General features: G+C 48.2%; 7 protein-coding genes across 7 annotated transcripts; 4 read left to right on the forward strand and 3 right to left on the reverse strand.

Annotated features, from left to right (window-relative positions):
• The first annotated feature begins 22 nt into the window (after positions 1–22).
• On the forward strand, positions 23–1242 carry F9C07_2278433 (N-acetylmuramoyl-L-alanine amidase domain-containing protein). The gene has a single exon (XM_041285099.2). It carries the CDS (start codon positions 239–241, stop codon positions 1022–1024), a length of 786 nt encoding a protein of 261 aa, XP_041143781.1. The 5' UTR covers positions 23–238; the 3' UTR covers positions 1025–1242.
• A 917-nt stretch (positions 1243–2159) lies between these two features.
• F9C07_2278434 (uncharacterized protein) lies at positions 2160–3727 on the forward strand. Its single transcript, XM_041290459.2, has 2 exons — positions 2160–2631; positions 2699–3727. The coding sequence occupies exons 1-2, from the start codon at positions 2415–2417 to the stop codon at positions 3289–3291; spliced, it is 810 nt and encodes a 269-aa protein (XP_041143782.1). The 5' UTR covers positions 2160–2414; the 3' UTR covers positions 3292–3727.
• Positions 3728–3776: 49 nt separating this feature from the next.
• Positions 3777–5160, reverse strand: F9C07_2278435 (putative alcohol dehydrogenase). Its single transcript, XM_041285087.2, has one exon. The coding sequence runs from the start codon at positions 5053–5055 to the stop codon at positions 3985–3987; it is 1071 nt and encodes a 356-aa protein (XP_041143783.1). The 5' UTR covers positions 5056–5160; the 3' UTR covers positions 3777–3984.
• Positions 5161–5295: 135 nt separating this feature from the next.
• Positions 5296–7681, forward strand: F9C07_2278436 (Alpha/Beta hydrolase protein). Its single transcript, XM_071510301.1, has 6 exons — positions 5296–5842; positions 5900–6004; positions 6059–6132; positions 6181–6353; positions 6424–6938; positions 7000–7681. Exons 1-6 carry the CDS (start codon positions 5456–5458, stop codon positions 7534–7536), a joined length of 1791 nt encoding a protein of 596 aa, XP_071364119.1. The 5' UTR covers positions 5296–5455; the 3' UTR covers positions 7537–7681.
• Positions 7682–8195: 514 nt separating this feature from the next.
• Positions 8196–10729, forward strand: F9C07_2278437 (putative peptidase family-domain-containing protein). Its single transcript, XM_041285092.2, has one exon. The coding sequence runs from the start codon at positions 8284–8286 to the stop codon at positions 10516–10518; it is 2235 nt and encodes a 744-aa protein (XP_041143785.1). The 5' UTR covers positions 8196–8283; the 3' UTR covers positions 10519–10729.
• Positions 10730–10972: 243 nt separating this feature from the next.
• F9C07_2198922 (uncharacterized protein) lies at positions 10973–12187 on the reverse strand (the record flags this gene model as incomplete). Its single annotated transcript, XM_071509438.1, has 4 exons — positions 10973–11524; positions 11605–11710; positions 11772–11966; positions 12183–12187. 4 exons carry the CDS (start codon positions 12185–12187, stop codon positions 10973–10975), a joined length of 858 nt encoding a protein of 285 aa, XP_071364120.1.
• A 61-nt stretch (positions 12188–12248) lies between these two features.
• Positions 12249–13575, reverse strand: F9C07_2278439 (putative glutathione S-transferase). The gene is made up of 5 exons (XM_041290469.2): positions 13350–13575; positions 13141–13294; positions 12983–13093; positions 12720–12911; positions 12249–12655 (listed from the first exon to the last, which is right to left on the reverse strand). Exons 1-5 carry the CDS (start codon positions 13421–13423, stop codon positions 12566–12568), a joined length of 621 nt encoding a protein of 206 aa, XP_041143786.1. The 5' UTR covers positions 13424–13575; the 3' UTR covers positions 12249–12565.
• Positions 13576–16111: the final 2536 nt, after the last annotated feature.

The following is a 16111-nucleotide window of genomic DNA, read 5'->3' on the forward strand; positions in this document are numbered from 1 at the left end:
CAATACGAGGTCTATCCGCTATTTACAGCACAATCTGCCCACCTCCTCGCCTTGGCAGACGCATTTTCCCCGTATAGACATAAAATGCCAAGGGTCCAACTGGGGAGTACTGGCATATACGAGGAGTCAATGGGTATCATGGATACCCGGAATGCTATAAATACTAGCGAGCTTTTCCATGCGAAAATAACCTGCCAGTGTCACTGGTATTCTGAAATCCTACCGCTATACATTTAACATGGCTACCCATACTGGTGCTCGCAGGGCGGGCCGCTCTCCCTTGATTTTCTTCGCCATGCTGTCGTATTTGATGATGATACCAGGCGTCTTGGCGATGAACTTTGTCTCCCGTGCAGAGTGGAAGGCACGCGCGCCGAAGGAAGCCTATAAGCCAATGACAGATGCCAAGGGTGTGAAAGTGCACTATCTAGGGCCCCAATTCAGTGGAAAACAGCATTCAGAATGTGATGACTTCATGAGATCTGTGCAAAACCAGCACATGGATGAATCCCCAGAAGATTACTTTGACATCGCCTACAATCTTGCAGTGTGTGAACATGGCTACGTGTTTGATGGTCGAGGAAAAGGTCATCGCAGCGGTGCCAATGGAGATGTCCAGTTGAACTCGGATCATTATGCTGTTCTCGCCTTCCTGGGAAAGTCCGGTGTTACGGAGCCTACCAAAGAGCAGATTATTGGACTGCAAGATTCGATTGCGTATTTGCGTCGGGCCGGTGCTGGTGACGAGATTAAGGGTCACCGAGATGGATACAATACCGAGTGTCCTGGTGGCCCGCTATATAAGCTGGTTACTGATGGTAGCCTGGACCCTGGCAAACTTTGGGACGGCGGGTCTCATACAGTTCAAAAAGGGGAGGATCTGGATACTATTAGCGCCAAGTACAATGTGCCGAAGCAGTATATCATTACCGCGAACGATCTTCAGTCGCCCTACCGTCTTACTGTCAATCAGACGATAGAGGTTCCTGCTCGTGGGGTGCCACTCACTGAGAGTGGGAATTGATATCGAGTCTGTCCCATCACAAAGGTCTCTCGATTCTAGATCCCATGTACCTAATAAGGCAGCCGTTATGTCGGAGATGAAGCTAATTGATATCTGGGTTTATGTCTGTCAGAGCTAGACCGACGTAGATATTGACCTGAGAAATCATGATAGTGGGATGATTCTTATGGAGGGTGCTCTTGGGTTGGCGGTTAATGAACACGTTGAAGGCTAAGGCCGCGTTTGCATGTGTTTTGCGTCATGACTGAGATGTTCTACATTATATCGGCACTTTATCTACTTACACTCTAACTTAAATCTTTGTTCTTGCCACTCCCCTGAGTCCCTTCCCCAGGTAGCTTGCTATGCAACATAATGATCATGGGCATATGAAAGATGCCTCCCATCTTTCAGTTCCAGAGTAAAAAGATATTTGTGAAAGCGGAAATCTGTGAGTGTGTAGAAGATTCATGATAGGGCTATTCGTATTAGCCCCTTGTATGACCATGGCAACGCACGTATTGTAGCCCTAGCGAATGTCGATATTCCATGTGGGCTGAACAAATTGGTACTTCAATTAGTGATCAGCAATCACGAGGCAAGCTCATCCTCACAACTAAAGACTGATCTGTCGAAACACCAGGCGCAGTGAAATTCCCTTCAATGTAGAAGGCTTGATTGGTCGACTTTACGGACTTGAGCAGGGTTTGATTGGGGGGGTGGTACCACTTGGCTGGACAGCCTCGCTTACTGATGTAGTTACGGTGGAGTGCGAGCCTGTACAATACCCTAGTCTCTTGGACCCTCCTAGGGGCTGGTCAGTTGATTCTCTCAGTTGTGCTATAGCCGCTTCCAATGTTTGATTTGAGTTCTCCTTCCCCTGAGCATTATGCTTGACCCTTGCAGTCCTACAAGATGAACCTAAAGGCCAGACTTTGCTGGGAACAAGATAATAGTGAAGGATTGAATGGCAAAACGGAGATCGCACGTTGTGTGGAAAGGTACATCAAGTGCAATACTATAGCAATGTATCATGTGCTCTATGAATGTTCCCATCATGTCAGCTAATAGAATATGCTCCGATGTCTCTCCACGTTGTAAATCGAACTGAGGTGTTCGAGATTGGAGCTGTAGGGAAACGGTACTATGCGGGGCTGACCGGCTAGTTGTGCGACAGCCGACTAGGTCAAATACTACCCTCCATAAGCCGCAGTACACTAGGTAAACAATGAGAATTTCATCAGGTAAACTTGCCCTGCGCATGAGAAACACTTTCGTTGCATCATAACCTATTCCCCATAGCGACTCGATCCAGTGGTTCAGTGCGCTCCATATCTGCTCGCTGTAATCGTGACCAGTTGAACCAGAACACCAGGCTCCCTGAGCAGCATTAACAGTGCTTGATCGCGACATGCACAGCATGCATGAGACCCGGTGGCATCCTGCGCTGGCTTTTGTCGCCGGGGTACAAGCAATGACTCTCTTCACTCCTCGAGCGACAAGCCCTAGCAGTATTGACCCGAACTTGCCGTTTCCCATGCCTACAGAGCCTACCAACTATGGCTTTGCTCATGGTTATAAAACGTGGTATGGACCTGCAAGCGACTGCGGTTACTGGGGGGATCGTGGTGAGTGCAGAGTCGAAGGGTAGTTACTCTCTCGCATAATGCATACTGACAATGGCCTTGTCGATAGGGACCTACGGTTGTGACGACAACTTCGCCTGCCGATTCCATTCATCGAATGCCGACTACCCGGGGATGATGGGCTGCTGTCCCCAGGGCCCTGCTGGACCATGTAACGGATTCTTTAGCACTTGCTACGGCCACCACGAGATAACCAAAACTCCGTCATTGCTCTCTTCCACAGACGATTTCTTCGCTATGTTCTGCACCAAAGATGACTGGCCATACTGCTTACCCTGGACGTGGCCTGAGATCGGTGTTTCGGCTTTCGAATGTACCAATATCACTCTACGGAAAACGGCTACAGTACACACCCTTTCCACGTACACAAACGCCGCTTGGTTCGGTAGAACGGCTGTTTCCGCCGTCTCGATTTCATGGATCAAAGATCGCGAAATGATCACGCGCTTGAACTTTAAACCTACAAGAACCGCAACATCCCATTCATCTGAATCAACTGCCACAAAGATGTCCGAATCCTCTTCAGGGCCTTCTCCGACCCTGGTTGGTGCAGTAGTTGGCAGTGTGGTCGGAGGCCTTGTAGCACTTTCTGTCACAGTGCTCATTCTCTGGGTGTGGCGAAAGAGGAAACTATCTTATTGAACCAAGAATCGTCACTTCGGGGGGTATCCAACCGCTCAGACTCAGGAGAACAACCCTTGGCTCTTGCAGAGCCAAAGCCCAGTGAGCTTGATGGTAACTCAGTACCCTCGTCCCCGCAGGCTGATCCTGATTCCCGTGGTATCGATGAATATGGTCATCTGCGTTGTAGTATCTGAGAAGTCCACCGAGAGTATGGAGCGTTGTTAGGAGGGGCGCTCCACCACCTTGTTGTCTTTGCTAGTTATAAGGATTGAGCAGTCACCCATGTAGACTGCTTGCTGACTATTTCTCAATGCTTGTTGGGGTCCTATTAGCTCCGGGTAAGCCTACAGCACCGCCAAAAAGCTATAGTTTAAGACAAAATAGCGCAGGAGTATGATATGCTTTGTGTCCCTATTAAGTACGACCTTGAGCCTAGGCTATAGTTTAAAGCGAGATATGTGGAGTAACCTTTGACGATAATTACTGTACTTTGCTCCCAACTGTATTAAAGAAAGTGGTCTTTTGCTGCACTGGTCATTGAAAATATGCTATAGGTAATACAAAGTGTGTAATTGATTCTGGACTACAAGTGTAAGACTATGGCAATATCGCATATAGAATATCCCTACAAAAAGAAAATAGCCTGCAATAGGTGTCGTGAGGCATATATCAATATATCAACTCATACATGAATGTCCTACAATTATACCACTACAGCAATGGATGCTCCAGAGCCAGCTTCCCAAAACCTCGTGTACCATCACCCAGGGCTTGCACCTGCTCCAGCGCGTTTTCAGCTGTCCCACTAACCACATCGACAGACGGGAACTGGAATCCGGCCCCATAGTTCGTAACCGCCCACTGCAGGGCCTGCCATGCACGGACATAGTCGGACGGTCGGGCTGGAATGGTAATCGGTCGAGGAGCCCCGTGAACCCGGATAGTGCAGTCCCTATTCGGGGTAGCAATTGGCATCTTGAACTTAGGATCACGCTGGACAACAACAGACACAAGACAGGCCTCTTCTGAAACACATTCCGCCATAAGCTGGGCCGAGCCGGTTCCTCCGTAACTTCCAACCGTGTCGAAAGCATAGTCTATGGAACTCCATTGTCCCTGTTCTAGCGCGGACTTGATTTGAGAAACCACATCTGGGGATCTGTAATCAAAACATTGCGTTGCCCCGAGCTCCAGCAGAAGCGGGTGTCTTTGTGGGGATGCAGTGACGAAGATCGGATAAATACCGCTTGCCCGGGCGAGCTGCACCGCGCAAAGACCAACGCTACTTGATGCGCCCCAGATCAACACTGGCCTCCCTGTCTTCTCTGTGTCTTTGGTACCTGGTAGAGGAAACTTGAAGATGCTATAAAGTGTATCAGCCGCTGTCATAGTCACGACGCTAAGACATGCAGCATGATGTGGTGGAAGGTTTGCAGGAACATGAAAGGCCATGTCTTCTGGACAAACCAGGTATTGCTGATGAGTCCCATATCCAGCTGGTCTGTTGAGGCCGGTAGGAGTATACCCGGCAACAGTGTCACCTGGGCTAAAGGACGACTGGGGCGGTGCCTGGAGCACTTTTCCACAGAAGTCGTAGCCCAGCACAGCCGGGTAAATTCCAAGAAAAGTGGCATGTTTGACATCAGCCGGATTTGCGCCTGAGAACTGTGTCTCGATCAAGAGTTCTCCCTCTTCTGGCACAGGAAATTGTAGATCTCGGCGGACTCGGAAAATTGCATGTTCATCGGCATATAAACCGGTATTTGTGTTGGACTGGCTCATGATTGGTAGCTGCTGACTAGGAAGAAGATATAAAATAGGAATAATACTTCTAAAGAGGGGGTGACAAGATCGACGCCTCTTCTGGTCATATATAGACCACGTCTCACGGAGAAAGCTCGCAGTAAGTGCGGAGCATCGCGGAGACCTGGTCTGGATTGCAATTAAGCTTCCTTGCGGATGCTACAGATACTTCCGATTCCGCTTAATAACCCACTTTATCCCCACATTCTTGTGTGGGTCTGGATTTACGGCTTGTAGATCAGCCTCGGTCAGCTTTGTACCGGATGTATATATACCGATCATTGGATAGCTGAGTGTAGACATATATTCCTTCCTAGTTCAGTGTTTCTAACTGTTCATTTTTTGTCCCTCAAGCTGTTGTTAAACCCTCGCCGTCATTATGTCTGTAGAAGAGAAGCTCAAAGCTCAGTTTCCAGACACCGTCTACACGGCATTGGCACCACCAGACCGTCATCCCGGCTTCAACTACAAGGGTTTTCATCCAGGCCGGGTGACTCGACTCCCGAGAGGTCATGTGAAGGAACCTGGGTATCAGGCATTCCCAGTAGATGTGACTTGGGAAGAAGACCAAGCAATTCCCATGCGCGATGGCATAAAGCTCTATGCTGATATATTTCGCCCCGCTGATGAGAGCGAGAGGGTACCCGCAATCGTGCCCTGGAGTCCTTATGGGAAGGTTGGGACGAGTACCCTAAACTATGACAATATGGGGCCGTGGCGAATTGGCATTCCGTATCAGAATCTGAGCGGATATGAAACCTTTGAAGTGAGTATCGCCAGACCTCTTCCATCTCAATTAATAACGATAGCTGATTGTGCGAAGGGTCCTAACCCAGCGGAATGGTGTTCCCGGGGCTATGCTGTTATAGATGTGGATGCCAGAGGGTCTGGTCATTCGGAGGGAAACCTCATGTGCTGGGGCGAACAGGCAGGCCTAACATGTTCCAATGACGGTGAATGCTTTGACTAATGGGTCAATTAGGAAGCTGTCGACATCTATGATACCATCACCTGGATATCCGAGCAGCCATGGTGCAATGGATCAGTGGTTATGGCGTATGTTCTGTGAGATATGATTCTGGAAGTGATCTGACAACTTGAAAGGGGAAACTCCTGGTTGGCTATTTCACAGCTCAACTTTGCGTCGCGATTCCAGCATCCAAACCTGAAAGCAATTGCCCCTTGGGAAGGGTTGACGGATCTCTACGCTCATCAGATATGCCGTGGAGGAATCCCGAAACCAGCATTTTTTGAATTGATCCTCCATGGGTCTGCAGGTACGTTATATTCAACATCAAAGGCTCTCGTAAAAGTAGATATATGGAAGGCTTTTCTAATTTTGTGTAGGAGTTGGAAAGGCAGAGAATATCGGTGCCATGGTAAATTCTCGCCCATTGTTTGACGATTACTGGGAAGAAAAGAGAATCAAACCAGAAGATATCAAGGACATTCCGATGTATCTGACAGCGTCCTACTCGACCGGTCTACACTGTGAAGGCTCCTTCAGAGCATTTGAACTAGCACAGACATCTAGAAAATGGCTCCGCGTGCACTCGACGCAAGAGTGGCATGATCTATACAGGCCAGAAGCTACAGATGATCTGCAGCGCTTCTATGATTACTACGCTAAAGGTATTCAAAACGGCTGGGAAGCGGAAACGCCCCGTGTGCGGCTGAGCCTCTTAGGGTACGATGGTAGTATAACGAAAACGATTGTTGAACGCCCTGAAGAGCAGTGGCCTCCGGCCCGGCAACACATCCGTCGCTATTATTTGGACGCTGCAACTCAAACCTTTAGTGCAGTCAAGCCCGTTAATTCTGCTAGCATTGCGCACGAAGGGCATTCATTGACGGCTTCCTCGGTATTGTCCCTAAAATCACCACCATGGGCGGTTCACTTGCTAATTATAGGTCATGGTGTAGGATTTCACTCTCATCTTCGATAAATATACCGAACTATGCGGACGCCCCTTTGTGAAGCTATATATGTCTTGTAATGTGAAGGACGACTTTGATGTCGTGGTGCAGATCCGCAAGATCTCTGCATCAGGAGAGCTACTTGAATCGCTTAACTGGTCGCCGATGCCCGCACCAGGGCCGAAGGTCCCTAATGTCAATGTCGCAAAGCATTTGGGGCAGCAGGGTATGCTCCGAGCCTCGCATCACGTGAGCCTCCAACCCCGGGCCAGCGAAGATGAAGTGCCGGTGTATGATCACCGCAGGCGCGAGGCGATCACTCCTGGAGATATCGTCCCTCTTCTGATCCCAATATGGCCCCTGGGCGTGGTCTTTGAGGCTGGTGAAGGTTTGGTGCTACGAATCTCGGGTCACGACATGTCACTCCCGGAAGCAGAGGCATTGAGATTGACAGCTCCAGTGGATGAAAATGAAGGGCAGCACACTGTGTACACAGGTGGGGAATATGAGAGCTATCTTGTTATTCCAGTCATCGAAGGATAGGCATTCTTGGTAACAGATATTGTTATAGTCAGTGATTGCGGGCCCTGTGGCTTGGGCCTTCTAATCGACCATGGGGACACGATTTTATATTTTGTATTACCTGTTGGACCTATACTAGTCAATAAGACTCATCGTTGCAAATTCTCCACGTCCCTCTTACATAGAACGTTTACACAGGAAGTCGACGGTCCTGACAAGAGGATGATGAGTCCAACCAATAAGAATCGTCTGCTGTAACTATTTTCGAAACTCCAAAACGGAACGGTCTGAATCGGAGAAAATTCACGGTTGAAATTCGTAAAGGCACTACTCATGGCTGGATTAGAAGACCTGGTCGTTTTATCCTGACCACGGAATGGAGGGTATACATGACAAATATATAACTAGTGTGTCGCCTAGAGGGAGTAAAGTGTTACACTCCAGCCTTTTATCATTTCCTGCATCATGCGGTAGAGAGTGAGAAATAAATACATTATTCATCAAATATAGAAAGCTTGTCTACTCCGGTACTCTGATTTGTTCATATGTCTGTTCTAAATATTCAGAAAAATTAGACATCTGGTTAGGGCATGCTTACTAAGCGATTCATCCAACACTCCCAGGCAAGCGCTGGTTGCCTAAAAGGTGCCTGAAAGATGCCTAATTGACTAACTATATATCTTCCCCTGATGTCTCTATTGGGTTGACTTTCTCACTCTAGGTTGGGTTGCTATAATCGGAACAACAGGTCTTCATAAGATAGTCACCATGGCGAAACGCGCAATAAGCCCTGACCCCGCGTCCGCAGAACGTCGCATCAAGCCTGTATCCACCGAAAAGAGGCCATTCAGGATCATCAACCTCAGTGAAGGCGACCTAGTACACCAAACTTGTGTTGCGGTCCATGGTGAGTGCCCGGAGGTTGACGATGCCGCGGATACCGTCTTTGTGTCTGTCTCGTCTTCCAACATGTTCAACCAGGAGCCGCAGACAGTCAACCACTGGCCGTTGCACAAAGGCCAATGGAAAGCGCTCGTGATGCTAGCACCGGGCACCAATACACTCATCTTCAAATTGCATCACGCTCGGGGATTCTCAGCTTCCCTGCAGATTAACGTTAATTATATTCCCTTGCTACAGCTGCCTCCTCTCCATCTCGCGGTGCTTGTTGCAAAGGATTCACCGCTGCTCATCGATTGCCCACCAGCCAAATATGGGGGTATCTCAACTGCACACAGTACCATTGACGCAGCTATTTCTAAGCTCCGAATGTCAGCGTATATGTGGCAAGCTCTTACAGCAGAGGACTTTCGCGAAAAGGGATTGGGGAGACGCTCATTTCGCCTGGAGGAGGAATGGTCCACCAATACAACCGTGCAAGCGGGGCATCAAGCAACCACTGGTACCAGGAGCCGTATGGGATCTGTTGCAAAGGTCCACATTATCCGGTCGGATAAGACTGTCGCAGAGCTCAGAGACGCCGATGTTGCCCAGCAGAATCCTCGAGGTCGAGATCGGGACGCCTTGCACAGATATTTCGAGGCGGCTCTCGTTAAGTCCGGGCCCCCTTTCGAGTCAAGCTGCCGTCCAGTGGTTGCCGGTTTGATTCTGGATACGCATTACTCCAACGAGCAATCCATGATCATGGGGCATGCTGCATTGGGTTGTCATAAGCCCGATGGCATCTCCTTGGGCATATTTGGCAGTCATCTCACCTACTCTTGGCCGCGTTTCCTAGAGGAAGTCCCTGCCTGTCTCACGGATATGACGCCCACGGGTGACACCGTCGGTAATGATAACGGTGAATGCGACACCATGCGCGGCGCGTGTTTTGTCGGCCAAGGAGCCTTTCTGCACGAGGTGGGCCATGCCTTCGGCGCCGGACATACTACAGGGATCATGGCGAGAGGGTACAGCAAAGCCTGGGCGATGAACTTTGTCACACATGAAACAAATGGTACGGCAGAGAACGAGGCTAAGTGGGATCTGCAAGATGCGCTGAAGTTCAAATCGTTGCCTCACTTTGCACTCCCTGGTGACAAGCCTGTGTCGAATGACACTCGGCTTGCCCACGTCAGAATTGAGGTTGACTTCGGCTTGGATAACCTAGATACCATGAGCATGGAAGCGGAATACCCGGAGGGGCTCAATGTGTCTTGTACAGCAGGCCTGGCGCAAGTGAGCATTGAGAATGGGGTAAACCCACCTATAATCCATGACTTTATAAATGCTGTCACTCGAAAGGGCGCTGGCACCAGACTTTCCATCGACGATGTTTGTGCAAAGTTTGATCAAACACAACCGCTGAAAGTTACCGCTCTGGGCATGAATGGTAAGGTGAGCGTCGTCAAGGACTTCTGGGCGATGCTCAAGGAAAGGCCCTACATCATCATCCCGGGTAGTAATGTCATTCTTCGCAAACAATCCGTTCGGTCTGAAGACCTAGATTCAAATGATCATGACCAGGAGTTTATTAAGTGGGCTATGCTCCTTCACCGCCGCGGTCGAGATGGCCAACTGCATCGTGCGACGTCGATCGACCTTCGGGTCGGATGTACCATGGATGGAGCAATCGTCTACTATGCCGATGGGCAGCAAGCGAATTGCGGTCCTGGACATCCTCATCGATTTGGCGGACACGCATCCCAAAGACATGACATCCCCGTTGAGGAGACCATCACCAAAGTCAGGGTTTGCAAAGATGACCACGGATGGAGGAGTTTGGCAGGTATCTGCATGACCCTGAGTAATGGAGATGAGTGGGGACATCTCAACCACAATGACCTTGACCATGACAGCGACAGTGACAGTGACAATGGAAATGGTGAGGACGGTAAATCCGTCGTCACTCTCGAGCCAGCTGAGGATGAGGTTATTGTCGGCTTCTACGGACAGAGTCACCCGATGAGTGGATACACATTTGAGTTCGGAATTTTGACGACTCCTCGAGGAGTTGACCTGCCAGGGAATGTTTATGACTTACCTGAATTTAGGAATAATTGATGGAAGGTGATCATGGTGACATATCTTACTCGGTTCATGAATAAGATCATCAGAGATGGAGTGGTGGGAACTCACATGTAGAGGATGCCTACTGGAAATCTGACTTACTGCATCAGGGATAATATCATGTACATTAATGACAAGAAGGACGTCTCTAGCCAATAAAGAATAGCTCCACGTCGGCAATCGTGATGTCTCAGGAACGGAATTGGTATAGACTATACAGTAAACCTAACAACATGATGGGAGGACTCCAGTCACTGCCATGCTATACTGTCTACGATTTGAAGTCTAGCGCGCAGAAAAGCGGTGGCCTGGGTGACTCTCTTGTCCAGATCGCGCGCCTCGCTGTCGAGCACCGAGCACCCGTTAGAGTCGCTCAAAGCCGGGTCAAGGAGAGCAGCGCAGCCATCGTGTTGAGTATATAATCCACCTTAGAGTCCGAGGACCCCGTCTACCCACCGTCGGACGACTGAGTCGTCGGAAGATGGTTTAACGATGATGGGATGAGCCATTCAGAAGGGGAACCGTCTGCCAGCTTGCGCATCATGGCCACCCAGGCAGTATCATACGTGGCATGAAACCGTACCCAATCCATTGGGGTGGCTGTAACCGTCGGCCAGCCTCTGTAACATTGAAACTTAGACTCTACATTATTGACAGGGTAGCCCTTTCTTCCACTTATCCCAACTGTTTTGTTTTGTCTCCTCTTCTTTCTACGCTCCGCGCGGGGTGTGTCCCCCTCCCCTTGCCCACAAACAAACACCAAAAGAGACAACAAAGTAAGAAGAACATCCGTACGAGGAAGGTAAGCCACCTCCGCCGATGGCTTTGCCAGTTCGGTAATGGCATCCGTCAACGTGCCTTCGGAGGGGGATACCGCGAGTTGTTCCTGCTGTTGTTGATCCCTGGGTCCTTTGAGTTGTTGAGACTCCGGACCAAGGTTTAGAGCTGATGGAAATTGTCCAGTCGGACATGGTGAAATAAAAATAGGATTGCGGGGTGACTGGAGCAGATAGAGGCCAAAAGGGGTTCCATAGTGTAGAAGAGGAGCGCCGGGGCGATGGAATCTGCAGTAGTTGACACCTGCGTTAGGAAGCATTTTGGTGGTGGTTTAGGGTTGATAAGCCTACACGAATCTGGCTTGTCACCTTGAATGTACGCAATCTTCGAGATCCCCATCAAACTGGCGCTATCCTGGAATTTTAGCCCGGGTTACACGAGAATAAAAGGATAATCGGAGCTGAACTTACACAAATCCAATAAAGGATATGCCCACGGCCAGTCTCTTGCGGGCGACGAGATGCAGATTCCAGATGATCCGCTGTGGGAGGCAGGGGATCAGTACGTCGTGGATAGCATTCATGAAACCGGCGTAGTAGTGGAGTTCAAGACTTGAGTTGCAGTGGAAACTGCTGTACCACTTCAATCTGCAGGCAGAGGGGCGGCTCGGGCGATGGGAGGATCAAGAGACGTATGCAGTCTGGGTGAAGACGCCGCCACCGGTGAGGTTGCGGGTGATGGAGGGTGTCAATTGAACTTTGTTCGGGATCCTTTCGCGTTTTTAGGACCTGGGGAGATCTGAATGACTGGTAATAATAGTAACAACTAGCTACAAGAGATATTACCTAGAGCGTAGATTCTGCATTCAGGTTCTATCTTACTCCATTCCTATAAATAAGGGGTTTTATGGGTATCAGGAAACTCGAAAAGATATGATAGAGGGATCACTTGGCCTCCACTGATTCCTATGATTATCCAAGCTACAGGCAGAATTATGTTTGTTTTATACGCTGGAAGGTTGAATCATCAACAGAGAAGTATATAAAGCAAATCTAAGAGCCAGTTATATATAGAAACAAATACTAATAGAGCCCTGCTCACAACCGGGCAGTGGAGCGCAAGTTGCATAGTGCCGGGGTCTAGGGTCATAACCTAATCCAAAGCTGGGCCGGGGCAAATAACCCGCACAAGTCATGTCACACATAATTGCTGAGCACAATGCTATACATAGCGGACAGCCATATTTAGTCAAGAGTCTTACTTTTTAACCCCGGCGGCTCTCTAGGTATGGAGCGACTGTGGGCCGGGCTTCGAAAGCTGCTTTGAACTTGACGAGTGGCTCCGGTAGCGAAGCCTTAAAAAAATTCCCCACAAGTAAGTGACGCGTGCAGATAAAGCAAGTCCAAAGCGGAACTTACAGGTAAGGTTCCAGTCTGCGAGTCGTTATCGATAGACTGGTAGACGAGAAAATCTGTATAAGTGATCCTCTCACCCAGAAGATAAGGGCCCTCCTGCTGAGCATAGAATCTGGCTAGTACATTATAATAGTTCGGAACAACTTCGTTCCTAAACTTGTCTGTGACGTTGCCAAGGTTGTTTACCCATTGAATCTAATATATGCATTAGTTAGAAGGCAAGTCTTTCCTTCGGTGCGTAAACATATTCATGATGGCACGCGTACCCGCCAGTCATTATACACATCGGCAACCGCATCCAGGAAATACTTCTCGAGGCTCGTATTTCCGTCGTATTCGCCCAGCTCTCTGGCTAGGTACCTCAGAATTGCCAGATGCTGTCAAATTGTCAGCTCGATTCAAATTGTATACGCCGCTGAATTACCTGTGTTAGGATTTTCCCTTCATACTCTAGTACCGGTACGTGGCCAGTTACCGATAATCCTTTTTCCTTGAGTACTGCGCTGGCTGCTGGCCAAGTATCGTCATACGGATATCGGACATCATTGAACTCGACTCCGGCATCTTTCAAGAATAGTCTAAGTGAGCACTTGTAAGCGAGCACTTCTTTCCTTTCAGCACGGTCGCTCATACCGGATAACCTCCCCACGGCCCAGGCTACCGATATCGAGGTAATGGAGCGTAGGTTTGGTCGACGGCAGCTGCATTTCTCTTTCTGTCTTCAGATGTTTCTAACTAATTCCTTGCTATCAATATGAAGTAATCCCTGCGAGTGACTTTAGCTTGTGGGGCGCGTTAAGTATAAAAACAAAAGAAAGAGAGAAAGGAAAGGTGGCATTTCTGCGCAATGCGGGGTATAAAATGTCCATCGTCTCACGTCATGGTGGGATATTATTAATGGGATCCCTCTCTAAACCTTTCTAGGAAACAGAGATAGTGCCCGTTATAGTGACTTAATAATCACCTTGGTAAGTTCCAGGCTCTAAACCACTACGATCAGAGGCTAGCGCTAGTTAACCGGCCCACAATTATACAAATATAACCATGATTTTGATGTGTAGGGGGGATGATTAGTAGGTGAACCTAGAGCCAAATAAAAATAATACCTTCCCCCATTAGACCATGTTATGTACATATCGGATAAATTAGGCCTTGATACTAAAAGCGTTGTGTTTGATCTAGAATCAATCCTAATTGTCATAATGAGCTTCTACTTGAAGACTAGACTGAAGGATATTCGGAGCAGCTCTAAAGAGTAACTACAATATACGATGTTGTGGATGACGTTCGGGTCGTATGCTTTGCCCGTCAGGCAGCGGCCTCGATAGTACTGAATTGGTGTAAATCTAGCTGATGGAAGTGCGGTCAGTCCTGGTGCCTGGAATATTTATATCGTTCTGACTACGCAAATAGTATTGCTTGGCTTAAGATTTCATAAGAGAATCAAAAGGAGGTATATGATCTATATAATCTTGTTATCTTGACCGTCCAGTGAGTCAGATATTTCATTCTATTTCGTTGTAGTGGGAGGTCCTTGTAGAATATCCTTTCCTGGGCCTTTTGGCTAAAGGATTCTGGTGATCAGCACCGAGAACATTTGACGGACTTAAAGCCGATCTGCAGACAAGAGGTGTCCGAAACCAGTATCCATTCTGTCCGTTTCCGGAGACCCTTGGTCTTCCAACTGTACAGTTAGTTCACCTAACAGTGAACACTCAAAACTGTCATCGAACATCCGGATACAGTAGTGGCGTATTTTATTCCAAAACTTGTTAATTGAAGGTTTTATTATCTTGTGCTGCACAGAAGGTGGTTAAGGTCATGACATAGTCTGCAACACTTTTTTTGGTCGAAACAGAGAGAACAGAGATGGCCGCAAGTGTGTGGATACGAGAATAGCAAGACATTAAGAGTCTATCAAACTGCACAATACATAAAGGCAAACCATAAAAACAAGTTATTGAACAAATCAACTTCCCGAAAAGGCGAACACAGCGAGCTATCCATCAAGCACCTGCAGATGGGCTTGGATACCTTCTCCCAGCCACGGCGCCGCTTATAACCCATAACACAAGTATAGCCTGACACCAGGGGCGGGATCGAGACCATCCAATGCCATCATTTGAAAGGCATCATATATATAACCATGACACAAGCATGAGGCCGTCATCGTACCACCACGGTAGGTATGTATGTCGACTTCGAAACTGAACTAGGATCAAGTTCCCACGCCAGTCCTTAACCAGTGAGAGCTGCCAGAGACATATGCTTCAACACGCAAGGACGCGTAAAGGTACTGGAGGACCCCTTTTCCAAACCCACATGACTTTCCATGTTTGTCGGTGGAGCATCAGGCGGATGTGTGTGGCCATTCGTCAAGCTTCTTGTCGACCTGAAGCAAAGGCAAATCAAGTATCAGTATGAGTAATTTGAAGAACCTCGGATTTCATACCACCAAAAGGAAGGAGGCCTCTCAACCGGTTTATCAGGTCGATCAAATTCAAAACACACTCCGAGACGCGGTTGACAAGATCGACAAGCTCAGATAATCTATCGAAGGTATTTCTAGTCAGAGAATCCATAATCACGGCGATTCTCTAGCAAAGGAATAGTCAATATTTGAAAGGTAGAATAAGGTGGAGGTGATGGATAGAACTAGTCCGCGGCAAAGGCTGGTTATATACGTCTCGCCAGGCGTAACGGTGTCCTTGGTTATTGTAACTCACTGTCCTGATGACTTATTCCACTAGATATGATTTGGAATAGTGCGTTGAAGGTAGGTACTTAGTGCTCCTACCTGTTTTGGAAATGGTTGCTTAAGGGGAGCTTGTGTGAAATTGATGCAAGCTCCCATTAAGAGGCTGTAGGCTTCCACAATGCTTAGGAGATGCAAAATCCCGGAAAAGATAGCCGCGAGGTCACCGTATTCTGGGTCATCCATAGGGGCAGCGGCAACCGACTGCCTAGGAGATTTGCCCGGATCAATATCGAATTCCAGAAGTCGGTGTGCATCCGTGCGAAATAGAAATGTGAATTGTAGCAAAATACCGGTCTAGCTCCACACCCTTCAACACATCATGGACGAATAGAAGACGGTGCCGACAATCAAAAGTGCTGAGTTGGTAGTGTCTGGAAGTATATTAAGATGAAGCAGAGAAACGTCGCCAATCCTCTAGAATAATACACTAAAGACTTGCTCTGTATGGGGCTAGTAAAACAACAGGTCGATCCTCAAAAAATTTCGCTACTAGTATATTCTTCTTAGTGAACTGTCATCTTGGAGGCTGAATACAAACAATATCCGGGAAAGGAGTGAATAAGGTTCGAGGCGCTATCGACCCACCTTGCACCTCGTCGTAGTAGTACCTCTATTTCTTTTTCTTTTTTCTTTTTCT

The sequence above is a fragment of the Aspergillus flavus genome, chromosome 2 (genome assembly GCF_009017415.1).
Source record: "Aspergillus flavus chromosome 2, complete sequence".
In the NCBI taxonomy this organism is placed as follows: Eukaryota; Fungi; Ascomycota; class Eurotiomycetes; order Eurotiales; family Aspergillaceae; genus Aspergillus; species Aspergillus flavus.

Excerpts from the sequence above, each read along its gene's own strand:
- F9C07_2278433 (XM_041285099.2), top strand. The coding sequence starts at position 239 with ATGGCTACCCATACTGGTGCTCGCAGGGCGGGCCGCTCTCCCTTGATT.
- F9C07_2278434 (XM_041290459.2), top strand. The coding sequence starts at position 2,415 with ATGCACAGCATGCATGAGACCCGGTGGCATCCTGCGCTGGCTTTTGTC. Across the intron at positions 2,632-2,698 it reads CGGTTACTGGGGGGATCGTG|GGACCTACGGTTGTGACGAC; the intron begins GTGAGTGCAGAG and ends CCTTGTCGATAG.
- F9C07_2278435 (XM_041285087.2), bottom strand. The coding sequence starts at position 5,055 with ATGAGCCAGTCCAACACAAATACCGGTTTATATGCCGATGAACATGCA.
- F9C07_2278436 (XM_071510301.1), top strand. The coding sequence starts at position 5,456 with ATGTCTGTAGAAGAGAAGCTCAAAGCTCAGTTTCCAGACACCGTCTAC. Across the intron at positions 6,005-6,058 it reads TCATGTGCTGGGGCGAACAG|GAAGCTGTCGACATCTATGA; the intron begins GCAGGCCTAACA and ends TGGGTCAATTAG. Across the intron at positions 6,133-6,180 it reads AATGGATCAGTGGTTATGGC|GGGAAACTCCTGGTTGGCTA; the intron begins GTATGTTCTGTG and ends ACAACTTGAAAG.
- F9C07_2278437 (XM_041285092.2), top strand. The coding sequence starts at position 8,284 with ATGGCGAAACGCGCAATAAGCCCTGACCCCGCGTCCGCAGAACGTCGC.
- F9C07_2278439 (XM_041290469.2), bottom strand. The coding sequence starts at position 13,423 with ATGCAGCTGCCGTCGACCAAACCTACGCTCCATTACCTCGATATCGGT. Across the intron at positions 12,912-12,982 it reads ATGTGTATAATGACTGGCGG|ATTCAATGGGTAAACAACCT; the intron begins GTACGCGTGCCA and ends TGCATATATTAG. Across the intron at positions 12,656-12,719 it reads CGCAGACTGGAACCTTACCT|GCTTCGCTACCGGAGCCACT; the intron begins GTAAGTTCCGCT and ends AATTTTTTTAAG.